Source organism: Oncorhynchus clarkii, chromosome 2, assembly GCF_045791955.1.
Source record: "Oncorhynchus clarkii lewisi isolate Uvic-CL-2024 chromosome 2, UVic_Ocla_1.0, whole genome shotgun sequence".
NCBI classification, from domain to species: domain Eukaryota; kingdom Metazoa; phylum Chordata; class Actinopteri; order Salmoniformes; family Salmonidae; genus Oncorhynchus; species Oncorhynchus clarkii.
Genome location: NC_092148.1, coordinates 47,715,330 through 47,736,997, shown reverse-complemented (window position 1 = coordinate 47,736,997; position 21,668 = coordinate 47,715,330). Strand labels below are relative to the sequence as shown.

General features: G+C 40.5%; 1 protein-coding gene across 1 annotated transcript; it reads right to left on the bottom strand.

Moving 5' to 3' along the window:
• Window positions 1-644: 644 nt before the first annotated feature.
• On the bottom strand, window positions 645-15,743 carry LOC139381315 (calmodulin-like 4b). Its single transcript, XM_071124769.1, has 5 exons — window positions 15,256-15,743; window positions 15,102-15,132; window positions 4,615-4,755; window positions 4,269-4,457; window positions 645-2,021 (listed from the first exon to the last, which is right to left on the bottom strand). The coding sequence occupies exons 1-5, from the start codon at window positions 15,256-15,258 to the stop codon at window positions 1,924-1,926; spliced, it is 462 nt and encodes a 153-aa protein (XP_070980870.1). The 5' UTR covers window positions 15,259-15,743; the 3' UTR covers window positions 645-1,923.
• Window positions 15,744-21,668: the final 5,925 nt, after the last annotated feature.

The following is a 21,668-nucleotide window of genomic DNA, read 5'->3' as shown; positions in this document are numbered from 1 at the left end:
CATATATGTGTGAGAAATTCTGATATTGTCAAATATTTATCTTTTTTTAATCTGTATATGACATCAAAAGTGTAAGTATTGAAAGATCACCATCATCTTTCAATTATAGTTGCTAGTTTTTGATTTCATACTTACAGCATTTTCCATACTTTTTATGAATCATAAAATCAATTTCTTTCAAAAAGCACTTTTTAAATGGTTCTACGTCTGTAGGTTTCAAATGTAACCCTGCCTTACATAAAGCTCACATAATTAATTTCAGAAGAGCACTGCAGTCAGATGAACAAAATAATCGGTTGTGACAAAATTAAAATAGTTTTCTACAATGCAACCTGTCTTTTAAAAAAAAATGTAAAAGTCCATTGCTTAAAACTTCTTGATCGGTGTACCGTCCACGGGACAGTTGAACTAACGCAGGCTAATGTGATTAGCATGAGGTTGTAAGTAACAAGAAAATGTTAGGACATAGACATATCTGATATTGGCATAAAGATTAACAAGAATTTAAGCTAACTGCACTGTCCAATTTACAGTAGCTATTACAGTGAAAGAATACCATGCTATTGTTTGAGGAGAGTGCACAATTTTTAACATAAAGTTATTAATAAACAAATTAGGCATATTTGGGCAGTCATGATACAAACTTTTGAACAGAGATGCAATGGTTTATTGGATCAGTCTAAACTTTGCACATATACTGCTGCCATCTAGTGGCCAAAATCTAAATTGCAGCTGGGCTGGAAAAATGCTTTATGGCCTTTCTCTTGCATTTCAAAGTTGATGGTACAAAAAAATGTAAAAAAGAACGGTTGTTTTTTTTTCTTTGTATTATCTTTTACCAGATCTATTGTGTTATTCTCCTACATTCCTTTCACATTTACACAAACTTCAAAGTGTGTCCTTTCAAATGGTACCAAGAATATGCATATCCTTGCTTCAGGGCCTGAGCTATAGGCAGTTAGATTTGGGTGTAATTTCAGGCAAAAAAAATGTAAAGGGAAGGGGTACTTTTAAGAGTTAACATTGTGTGTGTATAGATATTATAATATTTAAAGACATTGTAAGCATAACGCTCAGCCCTGCTATAATAGTTACTAAACTACAGGGTATGTTGTCCATTGACGTTGTTGTCTCTGGCTCTTTTGATATCAGATTCGGAATGAATAACAACAAGGTTTGTGGTAGTTTGAAAGGTCCACCTTAGGTCAGCAGTGTTTCCAATTCACATGACCTGACAGGAAAGAAAACAGCCCTATAGTCATAGCACAGACGAAAAGGGAAGCTATCTATAATAATGCTATTTTGTCATAGCCTACGAATAGGACCCAGAGTTTTACCTGACCAGGACATGAAATCAGGAAAAACTCCAGGCCCCAGAAAAGACATATTCATTTTGCCACACCACTTTTGAACCACACCACGTAAACTACCTCTGGTTTACAAATTTTCTCCATGAGAGATTGTTTGATCCAAACCTACAAAGCTTTTTCACATTTACATAAAAACAATTTTACAGCAAGTTTGGACCCAAAATGATTTGTCCATTTATTATCAAGAAATCAAGTTGCTCTTTATATCAATAAGAACAATGCCATTACTTTGTGAAAATGTCAGTAGGCTTTTTAGTGATTACTTGGTAATAGTGATAAGCTATAACAATGCCAGTTAGTATTAGCTATATATTTAAAGTGCAGATATTTCAACCAGGCACACCATTGCTTCCTTCAACATACAAATCTATATAAGGGATACATAATAGAAATATAAGGAAAACGTAATAACTATAGAAACACATACCTCAGAAAGCTAATAAAGAAAAAAACGTATCATCTCAACATGTTGTTAGTGGGCAGCCAGCATGCAGATGCTTTGAATCAGTGCACTTTTGTTGTACAGTATGATCGTATCCGGCGTGATGGCTGCTCAGCAGTTTGTAGAAGGAAGGGTCATTGTTTTGGCAAACTCCTCGTAGTGGACACATCCGTCTGGTCCCACGCCAGTCTCTTTCAGCAGCTCGTCAACTGCAGGGAAGTGAGAAGATGACGCCCACACAACTTAATTATAACTCATCAAATCTAGTAATTTCATCACTGGTCTTTGAATGTTTTAAGACGTTTTATGACTACTGGTCATAAAATCATACAATCATCGGTCATACAATCTCTGCCACACATGAAGTACCAGTCAAAAGTTTGGACACACCAACTCATTCAAGGGTTGGTCTTCATTTGTACTATTTTCTACATTGTAGAATAATAGTAAAGACATCAAAACTATAAAATAACACATAAGGAATCATGTAGTAATCAAAAAAGTGTTAAACAAATCTAAACATATTTTAGATTCTTCAAAGTAGCCACCCTTTGTCTTGATGACAGGTTTGCACACTCTTGGCATTCACTCAACCAGCTTCACCTGGAATGCTTTTCCAACAGTCTTGAAGGAGTTCCCACATATGCTGAGCACTTGTTGGCTGCTTTTCCTTCACTCTGCAGTCCAACTCATCACAAACCATCTCAATTAGGTTGAAGTTGGGTGATTGTGGAGGCCAGGTCATATGATGCATCACTCCATCACTCTCCTTCTTGGTTAAATAGCCCTTACCTAGCCTGGAGGTGCGTTGGGTCATTGTCCTGTTGAAAAACAAATGATAGTCCCACTAAGAGCAAACCAGATGGGATGGCGTATCTCAGTAGAATGCTGTGGTAGTCATGCTGGTTAAGTGTGCCTTGAATTCTAAATAAATCACAGACAGTGTAACCAGAAAAGCACCCTCACACCATCACATCTCCTCCTCCATGTTTTACGGTGGGAACCACACATGCAGAGATCCTCCGTTCACATACTCTGCGGTTGGAACCAAAAATCTCAAATTTGGACTCATCAGACCAAAGGACAGATTTCCACCAGTCTCTTCTTCTTATTAGAGTCATATAGTTGTGGTTTCTTTGCAGCAATTCGACCATGAAGGCCTGAGAGGTGTCTGTTACTTGAACAACGTGAAGCATTTATTTGGGCTGCAATTTCTGAGGCTGGTAACTAATGAACTTATCCGCTGCAGCAGAGGTAACTCTGGGTCTTCCTTTCCTGTGGCGATCCTCATGAGAACCAGTTTCATCATAGTGCTTGATGGTTTTTGCGACTGCACTTGAAGAAAGTTTAAAAGTTCTTACTTTTCCGGATCGACTGACCTTCATGTCTTAAAGTAGTGATGGACTGTCGTTTCTCTTTGAGCTGTTCTTGCCATAATATGGACTTGGTATTTTACCAAATAGGGCTATCTTCTGTATATCACCCCTTCCTCGTCACAAGACAACTGATTGGCTCAAATGCATTAAGAAGGAAATATATTCCACAAATTAACTTTTAAACAAGGCACACTGTCACGAATATCACCGAAGGTGGCTCCCCTTCCCGTTCAGGTGGAGCTCGGCGGTTGTCGTTGCCGGTATACTAGCTGCCACCGATCCCTTTTTTTCCCCTTTTCGTTTGGTTTTGTCTAATTGGTTTCACCTGTTCCTTGTTGTGGTTATTTAAGTTTGGTTAGCCCGCCTGTGTTTGTGCGGGCTTGTTGCTGTGATGTCAAGAGGTGTTCATTATTATTGTTGGTTTTTTTCGCTGTCCGGTGAGGTACCAGTTTGTACTTGGGTAGAATGTATTACGCCTGTGTTCGGCGTCACCCGTTGTACGCTATTCTGTTGGACATTAAAGCATTTTTCCCTAATCCTCTGCTCTCTCCGCCTGACTCCACTCCCATCACTTTTCAAGCGTTACACACACCTGTTAATTGAAATGCATTCCAGGTGACTACCTCATGAAGCTGGTTGAGAGAATGCCAAGAGTGTGCAAAGCTGTCAAGGCAAAGGGTGGCTACTTTGAAGTACCTCAAATATAAAATATATTTTGATTTGTAACTACATGATTCCATATGTGTCATTTCATAGTTTGATGTCTCCACTATTATTCTACAATGTAAAAAATAGTAAAAATAAAGAAAAACCCTGGAATGAGTAGGTGTGCCCACACTTTTGACTGGTACAGTATGTCAAGTGTTTTTCAAGTGTTCAAACAGAATATACAGTATTGGTGTAATAAAGTAACAAAGTAATTCAATTACATTTACTACCATAGAAATGTTGTTAAGTTGGTACAATAATGCACACCCTTGATTCTGGATGTGCGTGGTTTGAACAAACAAACACAATGCACATACATACACTCTACAACTCTCTCGTATACATGTGGCATGTGTGTTTTATGACCCTTACCTTCTTTATCAGTGAGCTTCTCTCCCAGCCCGGTGAGCTTGGCCCGGAGCTCCGAGGACAGGATGTAGCCCTTCTTCTGCTTGTCTGTCATCCTCATGGCCTCCAGAATCTCTGCTCTGGGGTCCTCCTGCTGGATCTGCTGGTGCATCATAGTTAGGAAGGTGGAGAAGTCCAGCTCTCCACACTTATCTAGTTTTATGGAGGGAGAGTGATTGATTGAATGATCGATCAAATGATTGGTTGATTTAGAAAATTGATTTATTGAAAGGGATAGTTTAACATTGAAAGACATACATGCAGGCGGGCAGACAGACAGGTGGGAGGACGGGCAGACAGACATGCGTACCAATCTTGGAGATTTGCAGGTGTCTGTCCACCTCAATGAAAGTGGGGCTGACCCCCAGGCAGCGCATGACTATAATCAGGTCCTTGGCCTCAATTTTACCCTTGTGCTTCTTGTCATAGAGTGAAAAGCATTCCTTGAATTCTGTGAGAAAGAAGAGGTTGTCACATTTCCTCAGCTCTTCTAGGTATGTTTATGTATGCTTCTAATGGCTATTCCCTTGAGGTCAAATCATAGAAATAGAATGAATAGAACAGACATCCCCATACAGGTCAATTATGACATAATAGATGGACTGTCAGACATGTTTTGTGTACCCATGAGTTTACCTGTCAAATTTCTATGGTCAGAGGTTTCAAGAGCATTCTAATCCCTCTAATTCAATAGGTTTTGTTTAGTTTATTAAGATCACGATTAGCTACTGCTCATTGCTGACGACAACAGTGGTAGGCCTGATCACCAATAACGATGAGACAGCCTATACAGTGGGGTGCCAGGACAACAACCTCTCTCTCAATGTGAGCAAGACAAAGGAGCTGATCGTGGACTATAGGAACACACACACCAATTAACATCAACGGGACTGAAGTGGAGCAGTTTGAGAGTTTCAAGTTCCTTGGTGTCCACATCACCAACAAACTATCATGGTCCAAACACACCAAGACAGTTGTGAAGAGGGCAAGACGACACATTTTCCACCTCAGGAGACTGAAAAGATTTCGTATGGGTCCCTAGATCCTCAAAAAGTTCTACAGCTGCACCATCGAGAGCATCCTGACCGGTTGCATCACTGCCTGGTATGGCAATTGCTCGGCATCTGACCGTAAGGCGCTACAGAGGGTTGTGCGTACGGCCCAGTACATCACTGGGGCCACGCTTCCTGACATCCAGGACCTATATACTAGGCGGTGTCAGAAGAAGGCCCCAAAAAAATGTCAAAGACTCCATTCAACCAAGTCATAGACTGTTCTCTGTTACCGCACGGCAAGCGGTACCGGAGTGCCAGGTCTAAGACCAAAAGGCTTCTCAACAGCTTCTACCCCCAAGCCATAAGACTGCTGAACAACTAACCAAATGGCCACCCAGACTATTTACATTGATCCCCCCTTGGTTTTACACTGCTGCTACATGCTGTTTATTATCTATGCATAGTGGCTTTACAAATTACCTTGACTAACCTGTACCCCCGCACATTGACTCGGTACCGGTACCCCTTGTATATAGCCTCGTTATTGTTATGTACATTTCTTGTGTAACTTTTTGATTCATTTGATTTTTTCACTTTAGTTTATTTAGTAAATATTTTATTAACTCTATTTCTTGAACTGTTGGTTAAGGGCTTGTAAGTAAGCATTTCATGGTAAGGTTTTATTCTGCGTATGTGACAAATACAATTTTATTCGATTTTAATATTCCTTCTCATGGTCTGAGAGTCATTTAGCTGCCTTTTGGCAAACTCCAAGTGGGCTGCAATGTGCCCTTTACTGAGGAGTGGCTTCCGTCTGGTCACTCTACCATAAAGGCCTGATTTGTGGAGTGCTGCAGAGATGGTTGTCCTTCTAAAAGGTTCTCTTATCTCCACAGAGGAACCCTTCAGGTTCTTGATCACCTCCCTGACCAAGGCCCTTCTCCCCCGATTGCTCAGTTAGGCCAGGTGGACAGCTCTAGGAAGAGTTGGTGGTTCCAAACTTCTTCCATTTAATGATGGAGGCCACTGTGTTCTTGGGGACCTTCAATGCTGCAGAATTTTTTGGGTAGCCTTCCATAGATATGTGCCTCAACACAATCCTGTCTCGGAGCTCTACAAACAATTACTTCAACCTCATGGCTTGGTTTTTGCTCTGAAATGCAGTCAACTTTGGGGCCTTATATAGGCAGGTGTGTCACTTTCCAAATCATGTTCAATCAATTGAAAATACCACAGGTGGACTCCAATCAAGTTGTAGATACATTTCAAGGAAGATCAATGGAAACAGAATGCACCTGAGCTCATTTTCAAGTCTCATAGCAAAGGGTCTGAAAACTCATTTTAAGTAAGGTATTTCTGGTTTTATTTTTAATAATTAGCAAAAATGTCAAAACTTCTATCACTTTGTCATTATGGGGTATTGTGTATAGATTAATGAGGAAAACAAATAATTTCATTCATTTTAGAATAAGGATGTAATGTAACAAAATGTGGAAAAATTCAAGGTGTCTGAATACTTTCCAAATGCACTGTAAGTACAGAACAGTTATAGACAAGAACAAAATAAGATAGTATATTACATTTTAAATAAAAAATAGAAGTTAGACATTAAGAACACCTTTCTAATATTGAGGAATTAATGGTAAATAATATATTGTCTTTTTGGTTGTGTTTCAGATGATTTTGTGCCCAATAGAAATTAATGGTAAATAATGTATTGTGTTATTCTGGAGTCGCTTTTATTGTAAATAAGAATAGAATATGTTTCTAAATACTTTTACACTAATGTGGATGCTACCATGATTACGGATAATCCTTAATGAATCGTGAATAATGATGAGTGAGAAAGTTACAGATGTACAAATATCTACCATGTCTTGGGGGTATGATATTTGTCTAACTTTCTCATTCATCATTATTCACGATCCATTCAGTATTATTCGTAATCATGGTAGCATAACAGCCACATTAATGTAGAAGTTTTTAATTTATTTAATTAACCTCTTGGATCTCTAGGGGCGCTATTTCATTTTTGGATAAAAAACGTTCCCGTTTTAAGCGCAATATTTTGTCACGAAAAGATCCTCGACTATGCATATTGACCGTTTTGGAAAGAAAACACTCTGAAGTTTCAGAATCTGCAAAGATATTGTCTGTAAGTGCCCCAGAACTCATTCTACAGGCGAAACCAAGATGATACGTCAACCAGGAAATGAGCAGAATCTCTGAAGCTCTGTTTTCCATTGTCTCCTTATATGGCTGTGATTGCGCAAGGAATGAGCCTACACTTTCTGTCGTTTCCCCAAGGTGTTTGCAGCATTGTGACGTATTTGTAGGCATATCATTGGAAGATTGACCATAAGAGACTACATTTTCCAAGTGTCCGCCTGGTGTCCCTGCGTCGAAATTGGAGCGCAAAGCCAGGTCCAATTATTTTTCCATTTGAGAGCAAGGAGAAACCAGGCTTCCACGAAGGATATATCATCGAAGAGATATGTGGAAAAACACCTTGAGGATTGATTCTAAACCACGTTTGCCATGTTTCAGTTGATATTATGGAGTTAATTTGGAAAAAAGTTCGCGTTTTGAGGGCTGAATTTTCGTATTTTTCTTTTTTTTTTTGGTAGCCAAATGTGATGAACAAAACGGAGCTATTTCTAATACACAAAGAATCTTTTTGGAAAAACTGAGCATCTGCTATCTAACTGAGAGTCTCCTCATTGAAAACATCAGAAGTTCTTCAAAGGTAAGTTATTTTATTTGAAGGCTATACTTGTTTTTGTGATAGTTGCCTGCTAAATGCTAACGCTAATGCTAACGCTAAATGCTACGCTAGCTAGCTACTGTTACACAAATGATTGTTTTCCTATGGTTGAAAAGCATATTTTGAAAATCTGAGATGAAAGTGTTGTTAACAAAAGGCTAAGCTTGAGAGATAGCATATTTATTTCATTTCATTTGCGATTTTCATGAATAGTTAACGTTGCGTTATGGTAATGAGCTTAGGTCTATAAATAGAATCCCGGATCCGGGTTTGGTCGTCGCAACAGGTTAAAAAAATATATATTTCACCTTTATTTAACCAGGTAGGCCAGTTGAGAACAAGTTCTCATTTACAACTGCGACCTGGCCAAGATGAAGCAAAGCAGTGCGACACAGACAACAACACAGAGTTACACATGGAATAAACAAACGTACAGTCAATAATGCAATAGAAAAGTCTATATACAGTGTGTGCAAATGAGGTAAGATTAGGGAGGTAAGGCAATAAATAGGCCGTAGTGGCGAAGTAATTACAATTTAGCAATTAAACACTGGAGTGATAGATGTGCAGAAGATGAATGTGCAAGTAGAGATACTGGGGTGCAAAGAAGCAAAAAAAATAATAATATGGGGATGAGGTAGTTGGACAGCCTATTTGCAGATGGGCTATGTATAGGTGCAGTGATCTGTGAGCTGCTCTGACAGCTAGTGCTTAAAGTTAGTTGGGGAGATATGAGACTCCAGCTTCAGTGATTTTTGCAATACGTTCCAGTCATTGGCAGCAGAGAACTGGAAGGAAAGGAGGCCAAAGGAGAAATTGGCTTTGGGGGTGACCAGTGAAAAATATCTGCTGGAGCGCGCGCTACGGGTGGGTTCTGCTATGGTGACCAGTGAGCTGAGATAAGGCGGGGCTTTACCTAGCAAAGACTTATAGATGACCTGGAGCCGGTGCGTTTGGTGACGAATATGAAGCGAAGAGCATACAAATCAAATCAAATTTTATTTGTCACATACACATGGTTAGCAGATGTTAATCTGCTCAGCAGCAAGAGCGGCATCATTGATGTATACAGAGAAAAGAGTCGGGCCGAGAATTGAACCATGTGGCACCCCCATAGAGACTGCCAGAGGTCCGGACAACAGGCCCTCCGATTTGACACACTGACACACAGGTCGCAGTGGTGGGTAGTATATGGGCTTTGGTGACAAAATGGGTGGCACTGTGATAGACTGCATCCAATTTGCTGAGTAGAGTGTTGGAGGCTATTTTGTAAATGACATCGCCAAAGTCAAGGATCGGTAGGATGGTCAGTTTTATTAGGGTATGTTTGGCAGCATGAGTGAAGGATGCTTTGTTTGCGAAATAGGTAGCCGATTCTAGATTAATTTTGGATTGGAGATGTTCAATGTGAGTCTGGAAGGAGAGTTTACAGTCTAACCAGACACCTGGGTATTTGTAGTTGTCCACATATTCTAAGTCAGAACCGTCCAGAGTAGTGATGGGCTGGCAGGTGCGGGCAGCGATCGGTTGAAGAGCATGAATTTAGTTTTACTTGCATTTAAGAGCAGTTGGAGGCCACGGAAGGAGAGTTGTATGGCATTGAAACTCGTCTGACGGTTAGTTAACACAGTGTCCAAAGAAGGGCCAGAAGTATACAGAATGGTGTCGTCTGCGTAGAGGTGGATCAGAGAATCACCAGCAGCAAGAGCGACATCATTGATGTATACAGAGAAAAGAGTCGGGCCGAGAATTTAACCATGTGGCACCCCCATAGAGACTGCCAGAGGTCCGGACAACAGGCCCTCCGATTTGACACACTGAACTCTGTCTGAGAAGTAGTTGGTGAACCAGGCGAGGCAGTCATTTGAGAAACCAAGGCTATTGTGTCAGACGATAAGAATGTAGTGATTGACAGTGTTGAAAGCCTTGGCCAGGTCGATGAATACGGCTGCACAGTATTGTCTTTTATCGATGGCGGTTATGATATTGTTTAGGACCTTGAGCGTGGCTGAGGTGCACCCATGACCAGCTTGGAAACCAGATTGCATTGTCACAAGGAATGACACTGGAGAGACAAAGCAGGTACGGGGAGTAAAACATTTAATTATAACGGACAGAGACTAGACAGGAACAGCGTCAGAAACAAATTCAAAAGACAAAAACAATACAATGCAGCAGCAGGGAACAGAGCAAGGGAACAGACAAGTATAGGGGAGGAAAAGAACATGTGATAAGTGAGTCCAGGTGAGTCCAATAATGCTGATGCGAGTGACGAGGGACGGCAGGTGTGCGTGATGGATGGCAGGAGTGCGTGATGCAGGGTAATCTGGCGCCCTCAAGTGCCAGGAGAAGGGAAGAGTGGGAGCAGACGTGACATGCATAGCGGAGAAGGTACGGTGACATTCAAAATGGTCGATGATCTGTTTGTTAACTTGGCATTTGAAGACTTTAGAAAGGCAGGGTAGGATAGTTATAGGTCTGTAAGAGTTTGGGTCTAGAGTGTCTCCCCCTTTGAATAGGGGGATGACCACGGCAGCTTTTCAATCTTTAGGGATCTCAGACGATAAGAAAGAGAGGTTGCATAGGGGTTGCAACAATTGTGGCGGATAATTTTAGAAAGAGAGGGTCCTGATTGTCTAGCCCAGCTGATTTGTTGGGGTCCAGATTTTGCAGCTCTTTCAGAACATCAGCTGTCTGGATTTGGGTGAAGGATAAATGGGGAGGCTTGAGCAAGTTAATGTGGGGGGTGCAGGGCTGTTGACCGGGGTAGGGGTAGCCAGGTGGAAAGCATGGCCAGATGTAGAAAAATGCTTATTGAAATTCTCAATTATCATGGATTTATCGGGGGTGACAGTGTTTCCTAGCCTTAGTGCAGTGGGCAGCTGGGAGGAGGTGCTCTTATTCTCCATTGGCTTTACAGTGTCCCAGAACGTTTTGGAGTTTGTGCTACAGGATGCAAATTTCTGTTTGAAAAAGCTATCCTTTGATTTCCTAACTGGCTGTGTTTATTGGTTACTAACTTCCATGGAAAGTTGCATATCGCGGGGGCTATTTAATGCTAACGCAGGATGTTTTTGTGCTGGTCAAGGGCAGTCAGGTCTGGAGTGAACTAAGGGCTATATCTGTTCCTGGTTCTACATTTTTTGAATGGGGCATGCTTATTTAAGATGGTGAGGAAGGCACTTTTAAAGAATAACCAGGCATCCTCTACTGAATGAGGTCAATATCCTTCCGGGATACCCGGGCCAGGTCGATAAGAAAGGCCTGCTCGCTGAAGTGTTTTAGGGAGCGTTTGACAGTGATGAGAGGTTGTCGTTTGACCGCAGACCCATTACGGACACAGGCAATGAGGCAGTGATCACTGAGATCGTGGTTGAAAACAGCAGAGGTGTATTTGGAGGGCAGGTTGTTCAGGATGACATCTATGAGGGTACCGGTGTTTAAGGATTTGGGGTTGTACCTGGCAGGTTCATTGATCATTTTGTGTGAGATTGAGGGCATCTAGCTTAGATTGTAGGACGGCCGGGGTGTTAAGCATGTCCCAGTTTAGGTCACCTAACAGTGCGAATTCTGAAGATAGGTGGGAGGCAATCAATTCATATATGGTGTCCAGGGCACAGCTGGGGGCTGAAGGTGGTCGATAGCTTGCGGCAACGGTGAGAGACTTGTTCTGGAAAGTAGAAGCTCGAATTGTTTGGGCACAGACCTGGATAGCATGACAGAACTATGCAGTAGATTGCAACTCTGCCCCCTTTGGCAGTTCTATCTTGTCAGAAAATGTTATTGTTAGGGATGGACATTTCTGGATTTTTGGTGGCCTTCTTAAAGCCAGGATTCAGACATGGCTAGGACATCCGGGTTGGCAGAGTGTGCTAAAGCAGTGAATAAAACAAATGTAGGGAAGAGGCTTCTAATGTTAACTTGCATGAAACGGAAACCAAGGCTTTTACAGTTACAGAAGTCAACAAATGAGAGAGCCTGGAGAATGGGAGTGGAGCTAGGTGTTGCAGGGCCTGGATAAACCTCTACATCACCAGAGGAACAGAGGAGGAGTAGGATAAGGGTACGGCTAAAGGCTATAAGAACTATTGTTTAGTTCTTTAGAAACATATTCTATTCTTATTTACAATAAAAGTGACTCCAAAATGACACAATACATTATTTACCATTAATTTCTATTGGGCACAAAATCATCTGAAACGCGACTAAAACAAACAGCAAATGCATCAAACAAATGTGTAAAGTCACAGGCTTGATGTAGTAATTGCGGTGCTTGTCACGCCCTGACCATAGAGAACTTGTATTCTCTATGTTGGTTAGGTTGGGTGTGATTTAAGGGTGGGTCATCTAGGTGAATTATATTTCTATGTTGGCCTAGTATGGTTCCCAATCAGAGGCAGCTGTTTATCGTCTCTGATTCGGGATCATATTTAGATAGCAATTTTCCCATTGTCCTTTGTGAGATCTTGTCTATGTATAGTTGCCTGTGATCATTAGATTAGAGCCATGTTTCGTTTGTTCGTTTGTTCTTTTGTTCTTTAAAGTGTTCTATTCAAAAAATAAAGGATGGAAACATACCATGCTGCATCTTGGTCCACTCCTTATAACGAGCGTGACAGTGCTTTGAATAAGGGATCAAATACTTAACTTTTTACTACTTTAACACACATATAAGTGAGTTTGTCCCAATACCTTTGGTCACCTAAAATGAAGGGACTATGTACAAAAAGTGCTGTAATTTGGAAACGGTTCAACCTATACGGATGAAAATACCCTCAAATTGCACTTGACAGTCCAAACCCATAGTCATTGTACATTTCAAATGCTGGGGTAGAGCCAAAACAACAACAAATATGTCACTGTTCCAATACTTTTGGAGGTCACTGTACAGATTCATATTCTTATGTACAGATAAATTAAATATTTAGAAAGATAGAATATGTTTATCTGGGTTTAAAAAAAAAGTTAAATCTGTTTTTGGTTTGGGTACCGTGATGAAACCCATAGTGGCGTGTCTGGTGGGGTATGTATGTCTGTTTGAAGTGTATGCAAATAGATTACACAAGTGGTTAGGCATTTCCAACACACAAATGTTTCTTAAAAAGACTGGAAGGGAAGTTGTCTTTCATGGTTGAGGGTTAAAGAGAAATTGACTATCATGCATGTTGTTGATGTTTGTTGTGTGTGCAGTTAAGGGCAAGGCATGCTGTTAAACTCACTGTGTTAAGAATAAGGCCCGTTCATCTCAGACTGAACTAGCCAACAGATCCCCAAGCTTCCTGTGTAGATTAAGACACCACAAAGCCAGCGTGAGACAAGGTTCGAAAAACGGACCTCAACCCAGGTATGAGAAATGTGTTGTACTCCGAATTGTCCCATTATCCAAACTGTTACACTGAGAAAATTATCATGCTAGCTAGCAGATAACAGTTGTTCAATCATCTCTGTGTAACAGTTGTGATAATGGGACAATTCAGAGTACAACGCAGTTCTCATCCCTGGAATGAGGTACGTATTCCGAGCCATAGTTTGTCTTAATCTACACAGGAAGCCTGTCCAACCTTAGCGCAGTTGTAAGCAAGCAAATTGGATCTGCTGGCTTAAACTGAACTAGAGCATTATACTCTTCAATGGGAGTTACAGGTCAGTCTTAATCGAGGCAGTATCTGCAGTCACCGCTCATTAATCTTTGATGAGGGATTACAGCCGTCAGGATCTGCTTCAATCACACAGAGGAGAACACAGGCTGCCTACTGAAAGGCAAAGAGAAGGGCCATAGAAATATATATGGGTTTCATGGTGCACTGTATACTAGCCCTTGATCATGACTCTCGGTTCCATTACATTATACATTATACATGGATGAAGGCGTCTTCTGTACAGGGGAGTTTTGTTAAGAGCCCCAAGCCTGGGTTTGAACATTAACATGAATCGCTTGCAGTATGGTTTTGGAAGCATAAGGATCTGATCTTTCATATCAGCAAAACATTATATATATTTTTTTTATAAAGTGAAATTGATACACACCTTTATAAATAAGGTTAGGGTTAATGTTCCCACACGGCCATAAATTAATGTTACAGGGCATGTTTATGGAAGACAGAGGGACCACCTGTGCTAACTAGCTATCTAGCATGCTTGGAACACCTGTGTGTAACGGAAGTAGGCCGCCAGAAACGTGTTGTCACTGAAAAATACTGTTGGCTGCAACTGTGATGAAGCTGGTTAAAACACTAAGTGTATATTTTGCATTTGTGAAATTATTTTAATGTGAGATGTTTCTAGAACCGTATTGCAAACAAGTATCAATTCACATTTAGTTGGAGTATTTGGCTGTTTTGTGTGCCAGAGTCAGTCTACCTCTGAAAATAACATGTCCTTGGACCTAAAGATAACATTAGGAACCTTAAGAGTACATCTTGGGCTAGGTGCATATATGATGCATGATAGCACCAATCTGACATAGTATTGTATATTAGTAGGCTATATATTGGTATACATAAACTAGTCCTCCACAGTCTGTAATATCCTATTCAAAATATTGTTGAGCAGTTTTATGATCTACATTTGCCAACAACAGAAGAAACTATCAAAAGACTGGTGATATAAGTGATGCATTGTGTGTGTCTTCTCAACAGGAACGTTGACACAAATGGGGTGCATTGTGTTGTGGCAGGCACACGGAAAATTTCGTGGAATAAAAGCCTGTTCATATCAACATCCAGCAATAAGAAGTAGTCCTGTAATGTAGGCTCTGTGAACTTAGTAGTTTTCATTTTATTCGCCAATTTCTTGAGTATAGATCAGAGACTATCCAAACTGCAATCATCAAGATAGTGGACATTCTCAGACAGTGACGCAAAACAAAACGATTAATAAACAGGTTGTGCATACGAGGAATTAAATTAAACGAATACCCACGATTATTTTGACATGTGATAAACAATCCTGCCTTGTGCCGTACTCGCCTAAAATGATCACTTTTATCAAATTCAACATAGCGTGCGCAATATGTGCACACAGTCTAACGCGTCTTACCATTTATTTGGTCTTGAGTCAGGAACTTTGCCTGTAACAAAACAAGAGAAGCACGTCACTTTTATATTCAACTAAGTATTTATAGTGGATGCTACATCTAACTATGAGCCAACTATTGTACATAACAACGATTTCACTGGAATAACTTGCTTACCATCGTGGTTACGCTCAGTCAGTGCTCCTAGACACACTCGACGTGTCAGGTCCGCTTGTTAAACCTGCGTGAGTAACCTTTATTTTGAAGTTTGCATTATTGATACAGTGTTGCCATGAGCACATGGTGAACTAGACCCCACACCAAACTATAGGTTACTATGCTATTTATCTCCGATCACCATGAAACGGTCTGTCACAATAAAGGCACAATCCTTAATTTATGTATTCGCCGAAAGACCCACCACTTGGTTTGCTGTAGGGCTGGATAAATGTAGCCCAGCCTACTAACGTTACTCTCAAATTCGTAACTGGAAGAAGCTATGGATGCAGAATAGCATCACGTTTTTATATAGTTTTCAACTTTTACCGTTTATATTGTTTGGTTACAAAGACAAAGGATTCATAAGTAGTTTATGGACTATAGATTGTTTATAAATCAGTAATAATAGTAGCCCAAACAGCAGCAAGATGGCAGTATTAGGCTATTCGTTTTACATTGTTTTTCATTTTACGTCCGACTTCTATGTGCACAGCCGGAAATACACTGGTGTCCGCCGTGGACCGGCTCGTAAATAAAACATCCTGCATTCAGGCTGAAAATGCGTCAGTTTCATCCATAACTCGACAAGGCCATTTTATTGCCTGCCAAAATTCTCTCCCTCCCTCTATTTTGGGATTGTAATGCCTGGCACACTTCAGAATCGTTTTGGTAGCTCATGTTGACCACAGAAAGTAGTGTGTGTGCCACAGAAAGTATTTGACTCTAAGTACAAAATTAAGGAAATTAGAAGGGGGGGGAGGGGGGGGGGGGGGGGTTCGGCAAGGCCATTTTCTTGCATATATCCATAATTACAGTAAACTGTTATAATAATTTTTTGAAAAGTAAAATATAAATAAATGTATAATATTATAATAAACAAAACTATGACTGAATGTGCCTCCACGAAGAATCTCCTCCCCAATAGGTCCCTTCGCCCTAAATAGGAACCCCCCAGCACCTCCACTATACCCATCAACCTCCCCCCACCCCTCATCCACAAAACACAATAATGATAATAATAATTTAAAATAAAATGTAAAAAAATATACCAAGATATATATACATATAAATGTGTTCCCCCTTTGGCTTTTTCCCTATTTTGTTGCATTGCAACCTGTTATTTAAATTGATTTTTATTTGGATTTCATGTAATGAACATATACAAAATAGTCCAAACTGGTGAAGTGAAATGAAAAAAAGAAAAAAAAGAAAGTGGTAAGTGCATATGTATTCACCCCTTTTGCTATGAAGCCCCTAAATAATATCTGGTGCAGCCAATTACCTTCAGAAGTCACATAATTAGTTAAATAAAGTCCACCCGTTTGCAATCTAAGTGTCACATGATCTGTCACATGATCTCAGTGTATATACAGTGCCTTGCGAAAGTATTCGGCCCCCTTGAACTTTGCGACCTTTTGCCACATTTCAGGCTTCAAACATGAAGATATAAAACAGTATTTTTTTGTGAAGAATCAACAACAAGTGGGACACAATCACGAAGTGGAACGACATTTATTGGATATTTAAAACTTTTTTAACAAATCAAAAACTGAAAAATTGGGCGTGCAAAATTATTCAGCCCCTTTACTTTCAGTGCAGCAAACTCTCTCCAGAAGTTTAGTGAGGATCTCTGAATGATCCAATGTTGACCTAAATTACTAATGATGATAAATATAATCCACCTGTGTGTAATCAAGTCTCCGTATAAATGCACCTGCACTGTGATAGTCTCAGAGGTCCGTTAAAAGCGCAGAGAGCATCATGAAGAACAAGGAACACACCAGGCAGGTCCGAGATACTGTTGTGAAGAAGTTTAAAGCCGGATTTGGATACAAAAATATTTCCCAAGCTTTAAACATCCCAAGGAGCACTGTGCAAGCGATAATATTGAAATGGAAGGAGTATCAGACCACTGCAAATCTACCAAGACCTGGCCGTCCCTCTAAACTTTCAGCTCATACAAGGAGAAGACTGATCAGAGATGCAGCCAAGAGGCCCATGATCACTCTGGACGAACTGCAGAGATCTACAGCTGAGGTGGGAGACTCTGTCCATAGGACAACAATCAGTCGTATATTGCACAAATCTGGCCTTTATGGAAGAGTGGCAAGAAGAAAGCCATTTCTTAAAGATATCCATAAAAAGTGTTGTTTAAAGTTTGCCACAAGCCACCTGGGAGACACACCAAACATGTGGAAGAAGGTGTTCTGGTCAGATGAAACCAAAATTGAACTTTTTGGCAACAATGCAAGACGTTATGTTTGGCGTAAAAGCAACACAGCTCATCACCCTGAACACACCATCTCCACTGTCAAACATGGTGGTGGCAGCATCATGATTTGGGCCTGCTTTTCTTCAGCAGGGACAGGGAAGATGGTTAAAATTGATGGGAAGATGGATGGAGCCAAATACAGGACCATTCTGGAAGAAAACCTGATGGAGTCTGCAAAAGACCTGAGACTGGGACGGAGATTTGTCTTCCAACAAGACAATGATCCAAAACATAAAGCAAAATCTACAATGGAATGGTTCAAAAATAAACATATCCAGGTGTTAGAATGGCCAAGTCAAAGTCCAGACCTGAATCCAATCGAGAATCTGTGGAAAGAACTGAAAACTGCGGTTCACAAATGCTCTCCATCCAACCTCACTGAGCTCAAGCTGTTTTGCAAGGAGGAATGGGAAAAAATGTCAGTCTCTCGATGTGCAAAACTGATAGAGAAATACCCCAAGCGACTTACAGCTGTAATCGCAGCAAAAGGTGGCGCTACAAAGTATTAACTTAAAGGGGCTGAATAATTTTGCACACCCAATTTTTCAGTTTTTGATTTGTTAAAAAAGTTTGAAATATCCAATAAATGTCGTTCCACTTCATGATTGTGTCCCACTTGTTGTTGATTCTTCACAAAAAAATACAGTTTTATATCTTTATGTTTGAAGCCTGAAATGTGGCAAAAGGTCGCAAAGTTCAAGGGGGCCGAATACTTTCGCAAGGCACTGTATACACCTGTTCTGAAAGGCCCCAGAGTCTGCAACACCACCAAGCAAGCGGCACCACCAAGCAAGCGGCACTATGATGACCAAGGAGCTCTCCAAACAGGTCAGAGACAAAGTTGTAGAGAGGTACAGATCAGGGTTGGGTTATAAAAAATATCAGAAACTTTGAACATCCCACGGAGCACCATTATTTCAAAATGGAAAGAATATGGCACCACAACAAATCTGCCAAGAGAGGGCCGCCCACCAAAACTCACATACCGGGCAAAGAGGGCATTAATCAGAGAGGCAGCGAAGAGACCAAAAATAAGCTGCACAGCGAAGATTGGAGTATCTGTCCATAGGACTACTTTTGGTCGTACACTCCACAGAGCTGGGCTTAACGGAAGAGTGTCCAGAAAAAAATAAGCAAACATGTTTGGTGTTCACCAAAAGGCATGTGGGAGACTCTCCAAACATATGGAAGAAGGTACTCTGGTCAGATGAGACTAAAATCGAGATTTTGGGTCATCAAGGAAAACACTATGTCTGGTGCAAACCCAACACCTCTAATCCCCACAGTGAAGCATGGTGGTGGCAGCATCATGCTGAGGGGATGTTTTTCATCGGCAGGGACTGGTCAGAATTGAAGGAATGATGGATGGCGCTTAATACAGGGAAATTCTTGAGGGAATCCTGTTTCAGTCTTCCAGAGATTTGAGACTGGGACAGAGGTTCACCTTCCAGCAGGACAATGACTCTAAGCATACTGCTAAAGCAACACTCGAGTGGTTAAAGGGGAAACATTTAAATATCGTGGAATGGCCTAGTCAAAGCTCAGATCTCAATCGATTTAAGAATCTGTGGTATGACTTAAAGATTGCTTAAAGATTGTGGAACCCATCCAACTTGAAGGAGCTGGAGCAGTTTTGCCTTGAATAATGGGCAAAAATCCCAGTGGCTAGATGTGCCAAGCTTATAGAGACATACCCCAAGAGACTTGCAGCTGTAATTGCTGCAAAAGGTGGCTCTACAAAGTATTAACTTTGGGGGGGGGGGGTGAATAGTTATGCACGCTCAAGTTTTCAGTTTTTTGTCTTATTTCTTGTTTGTTTCACAACATTTTTTATTTAGCATCTTCAAAGTGGTAGGCATGTTGTTTAAATCAAATGATACGAACCCCAAAAAATCTATTTTAATTCCAGGTTGTAAGGCAACAAAATAGGAAAAATGCCCCCCCCCCACACACACACACACACACACACACACACGTACATATACATATTCACAGGACACTCAACTTATCTCTTTTCCTACATCAGATATACAGGTGACATTTCCACCAGGATGACAGCACATAATCAGCCAGACGAAGATGCTCTTCATCCGAGGGAATGCCTGCCCATTCTCAGATGTTAGATCATCCGAGATGATCACGTCATTTACATTCCTGCCCTAACCTGAATGTTCTGCTTCTTCCTCCACACTACACGCCATCCCCCAATATGCTAAATCAGAGCTTTGTCAGCTCCAGATTTGACTACTTCAACTCACACCCTGCTGGAATCCCTGTATTCTCAGATTCCCCTCTGTTATTAATCTCTATATTGTAATCAAGAAAGTGTTTCAAAATGTTGTACTTTTATTAACATATATGTGCAGATCATTCCTACGAGAGAAGTGGTGTAATATCTCCAGATGGGTGTGTGGTATCTTGCCAACAAGATGTTACTTCTTGTGGGGTCTTTGCCTTGAAAGTAAGTATGAGAGTATAAGTAATGTACAATTAACCTACTGAAAGTATACTGACTAAAAGGCAAAACATACTGTAACTGTCAAATTATATTTTAGCTGTGTCGTTGTATACTTGCGAATTTGAATCTTAAGTGTAACAATTTTGTTGGGGAAACCTGAAATGCCCATCAATTTTTTTCTCCCAGTTTGCTGAATGTGTTCTGAAGGAGGACTTGATTGTCTTTTCAAATACGGACAAAGATGTTAAAATCACGAAAGATGAAATAGCAGTCACTCTCCTCCAAAAAACTGCTATGTTCAATTTCTAATTTAAAATAATTGTAGATAAAAAAACATTTATATGGAACTTTCAAGGTTATCTTTGATCCAACTTCTGACTAGTAAGCACCACCTTTATTTTTTAAACAGACCAGGGGTGAAAACAGACTGATGCAACACCATTGGCTGAATGTGGTAAGCAACATCCCTGTGTAGCATTAGCCACTCTATCATAGTGGTGGAAAATTGTGTTTTATTAAGACAGTATACATATTTTCTGGTTCTTTCCATAGACAAGCCATTAAATTGATTTAAGGAGGATACTGATGCCATTGTAGCCTGAATGGTGGATGCTTTATTTACGAGCCGGTCCATGGGGGAAATGAGTGTCTTGCCGGCTGTGCACATTCAATTCGGTGATAAGATGACAAACAACGTAAAAGGAATAATACAGTACCGCCATCTTGCGGCCATTGGGCTATAATTAACCAATAAGGCCAGAGGGGGTGTGGTATATGGTCAATATACTGCAGCTAAGGGCTGTTCTTAAGCACAACGCAACGCAGAGTGCCTGGATACAGCCCTTAGCCGTGGTATGTTGGCCATATACCACAAACCCCAGAGTTGCCTTGTTGCTATTATAAACTGGTTACCAATAAATGTTTTGTCATACCCGTGGTATACGTTCTGATATACCACAGCTGTCAGCCAATCAGCATTCAGGGCTCAAACCACCCAGGTTATAATAACAGCTATGTCTAACAGTTTGAGTTTGCCACATTTCAGACCTTACAATCTGTACTTGTGTGAGTGAGCATACAACACAAACAAAACATAATTCATTATTTATGGCTTTATATAGGCTACAACAATAGTTTGGACAAGGACAGTATAGAATATATACATTGGAATATAGGAAAATAATTAGGCAATATTTTCCTCTCTTAAAGGTAGACTCAGCGATATGATGTAGATGCAGAAATTAAACAGCATAGTGGGTCAATTTCTGCAAACAACTAAAAGCGATGAGGCTCAACTTTGGCTGTTTTGGTGCCCAGGTTACCACACTGTGAACAGTGTGAACTGAATCTGAACACATGCGCAGATACTGTGTGTGACTGTGTGAGAGCAAAGTGTTGCATCTCGCTCATCTCTGGTGCTGTCATTTAGCTGAGTGTACCTTTACATTCTACAAAAACACAGTATGAAACAAGGTGGAAAAGATAAAGGTAAACATTGAAAAAATATTTTAAATGAGTCAAGCCATAATAAAACATTGTCAGCTAAAATGTCCTCACAGTGTTGGTGGTGCACATCATAATAAAAGCTAAGATGACTTCATATCATCCAAGGAACTACATCAAATCTGCTTCTGAACATTG

What these genes read in the sequence shown, in the direction of transcription:
- LOC139381315 (XM_071124769.1), bottom strand. An exon ending in GACTCAAGACCAAATAAATG is followed by an intron (nt 4,756 to 15,101) that starts GTAAGACGCGTT and finishes TCTTTCTCACAG; the next exon opens with AATTCAAGGAATGCTTTTCA. An exon ending in GAAGCTCACTGATAAAGAAG is followed by an intron (nt 2,022 to 4,268) that starts GTAAGGGTCATA and finishes ACTTCCCTGCAG; the next exon opens with TTGACGAGCTGCTGAAAGAG.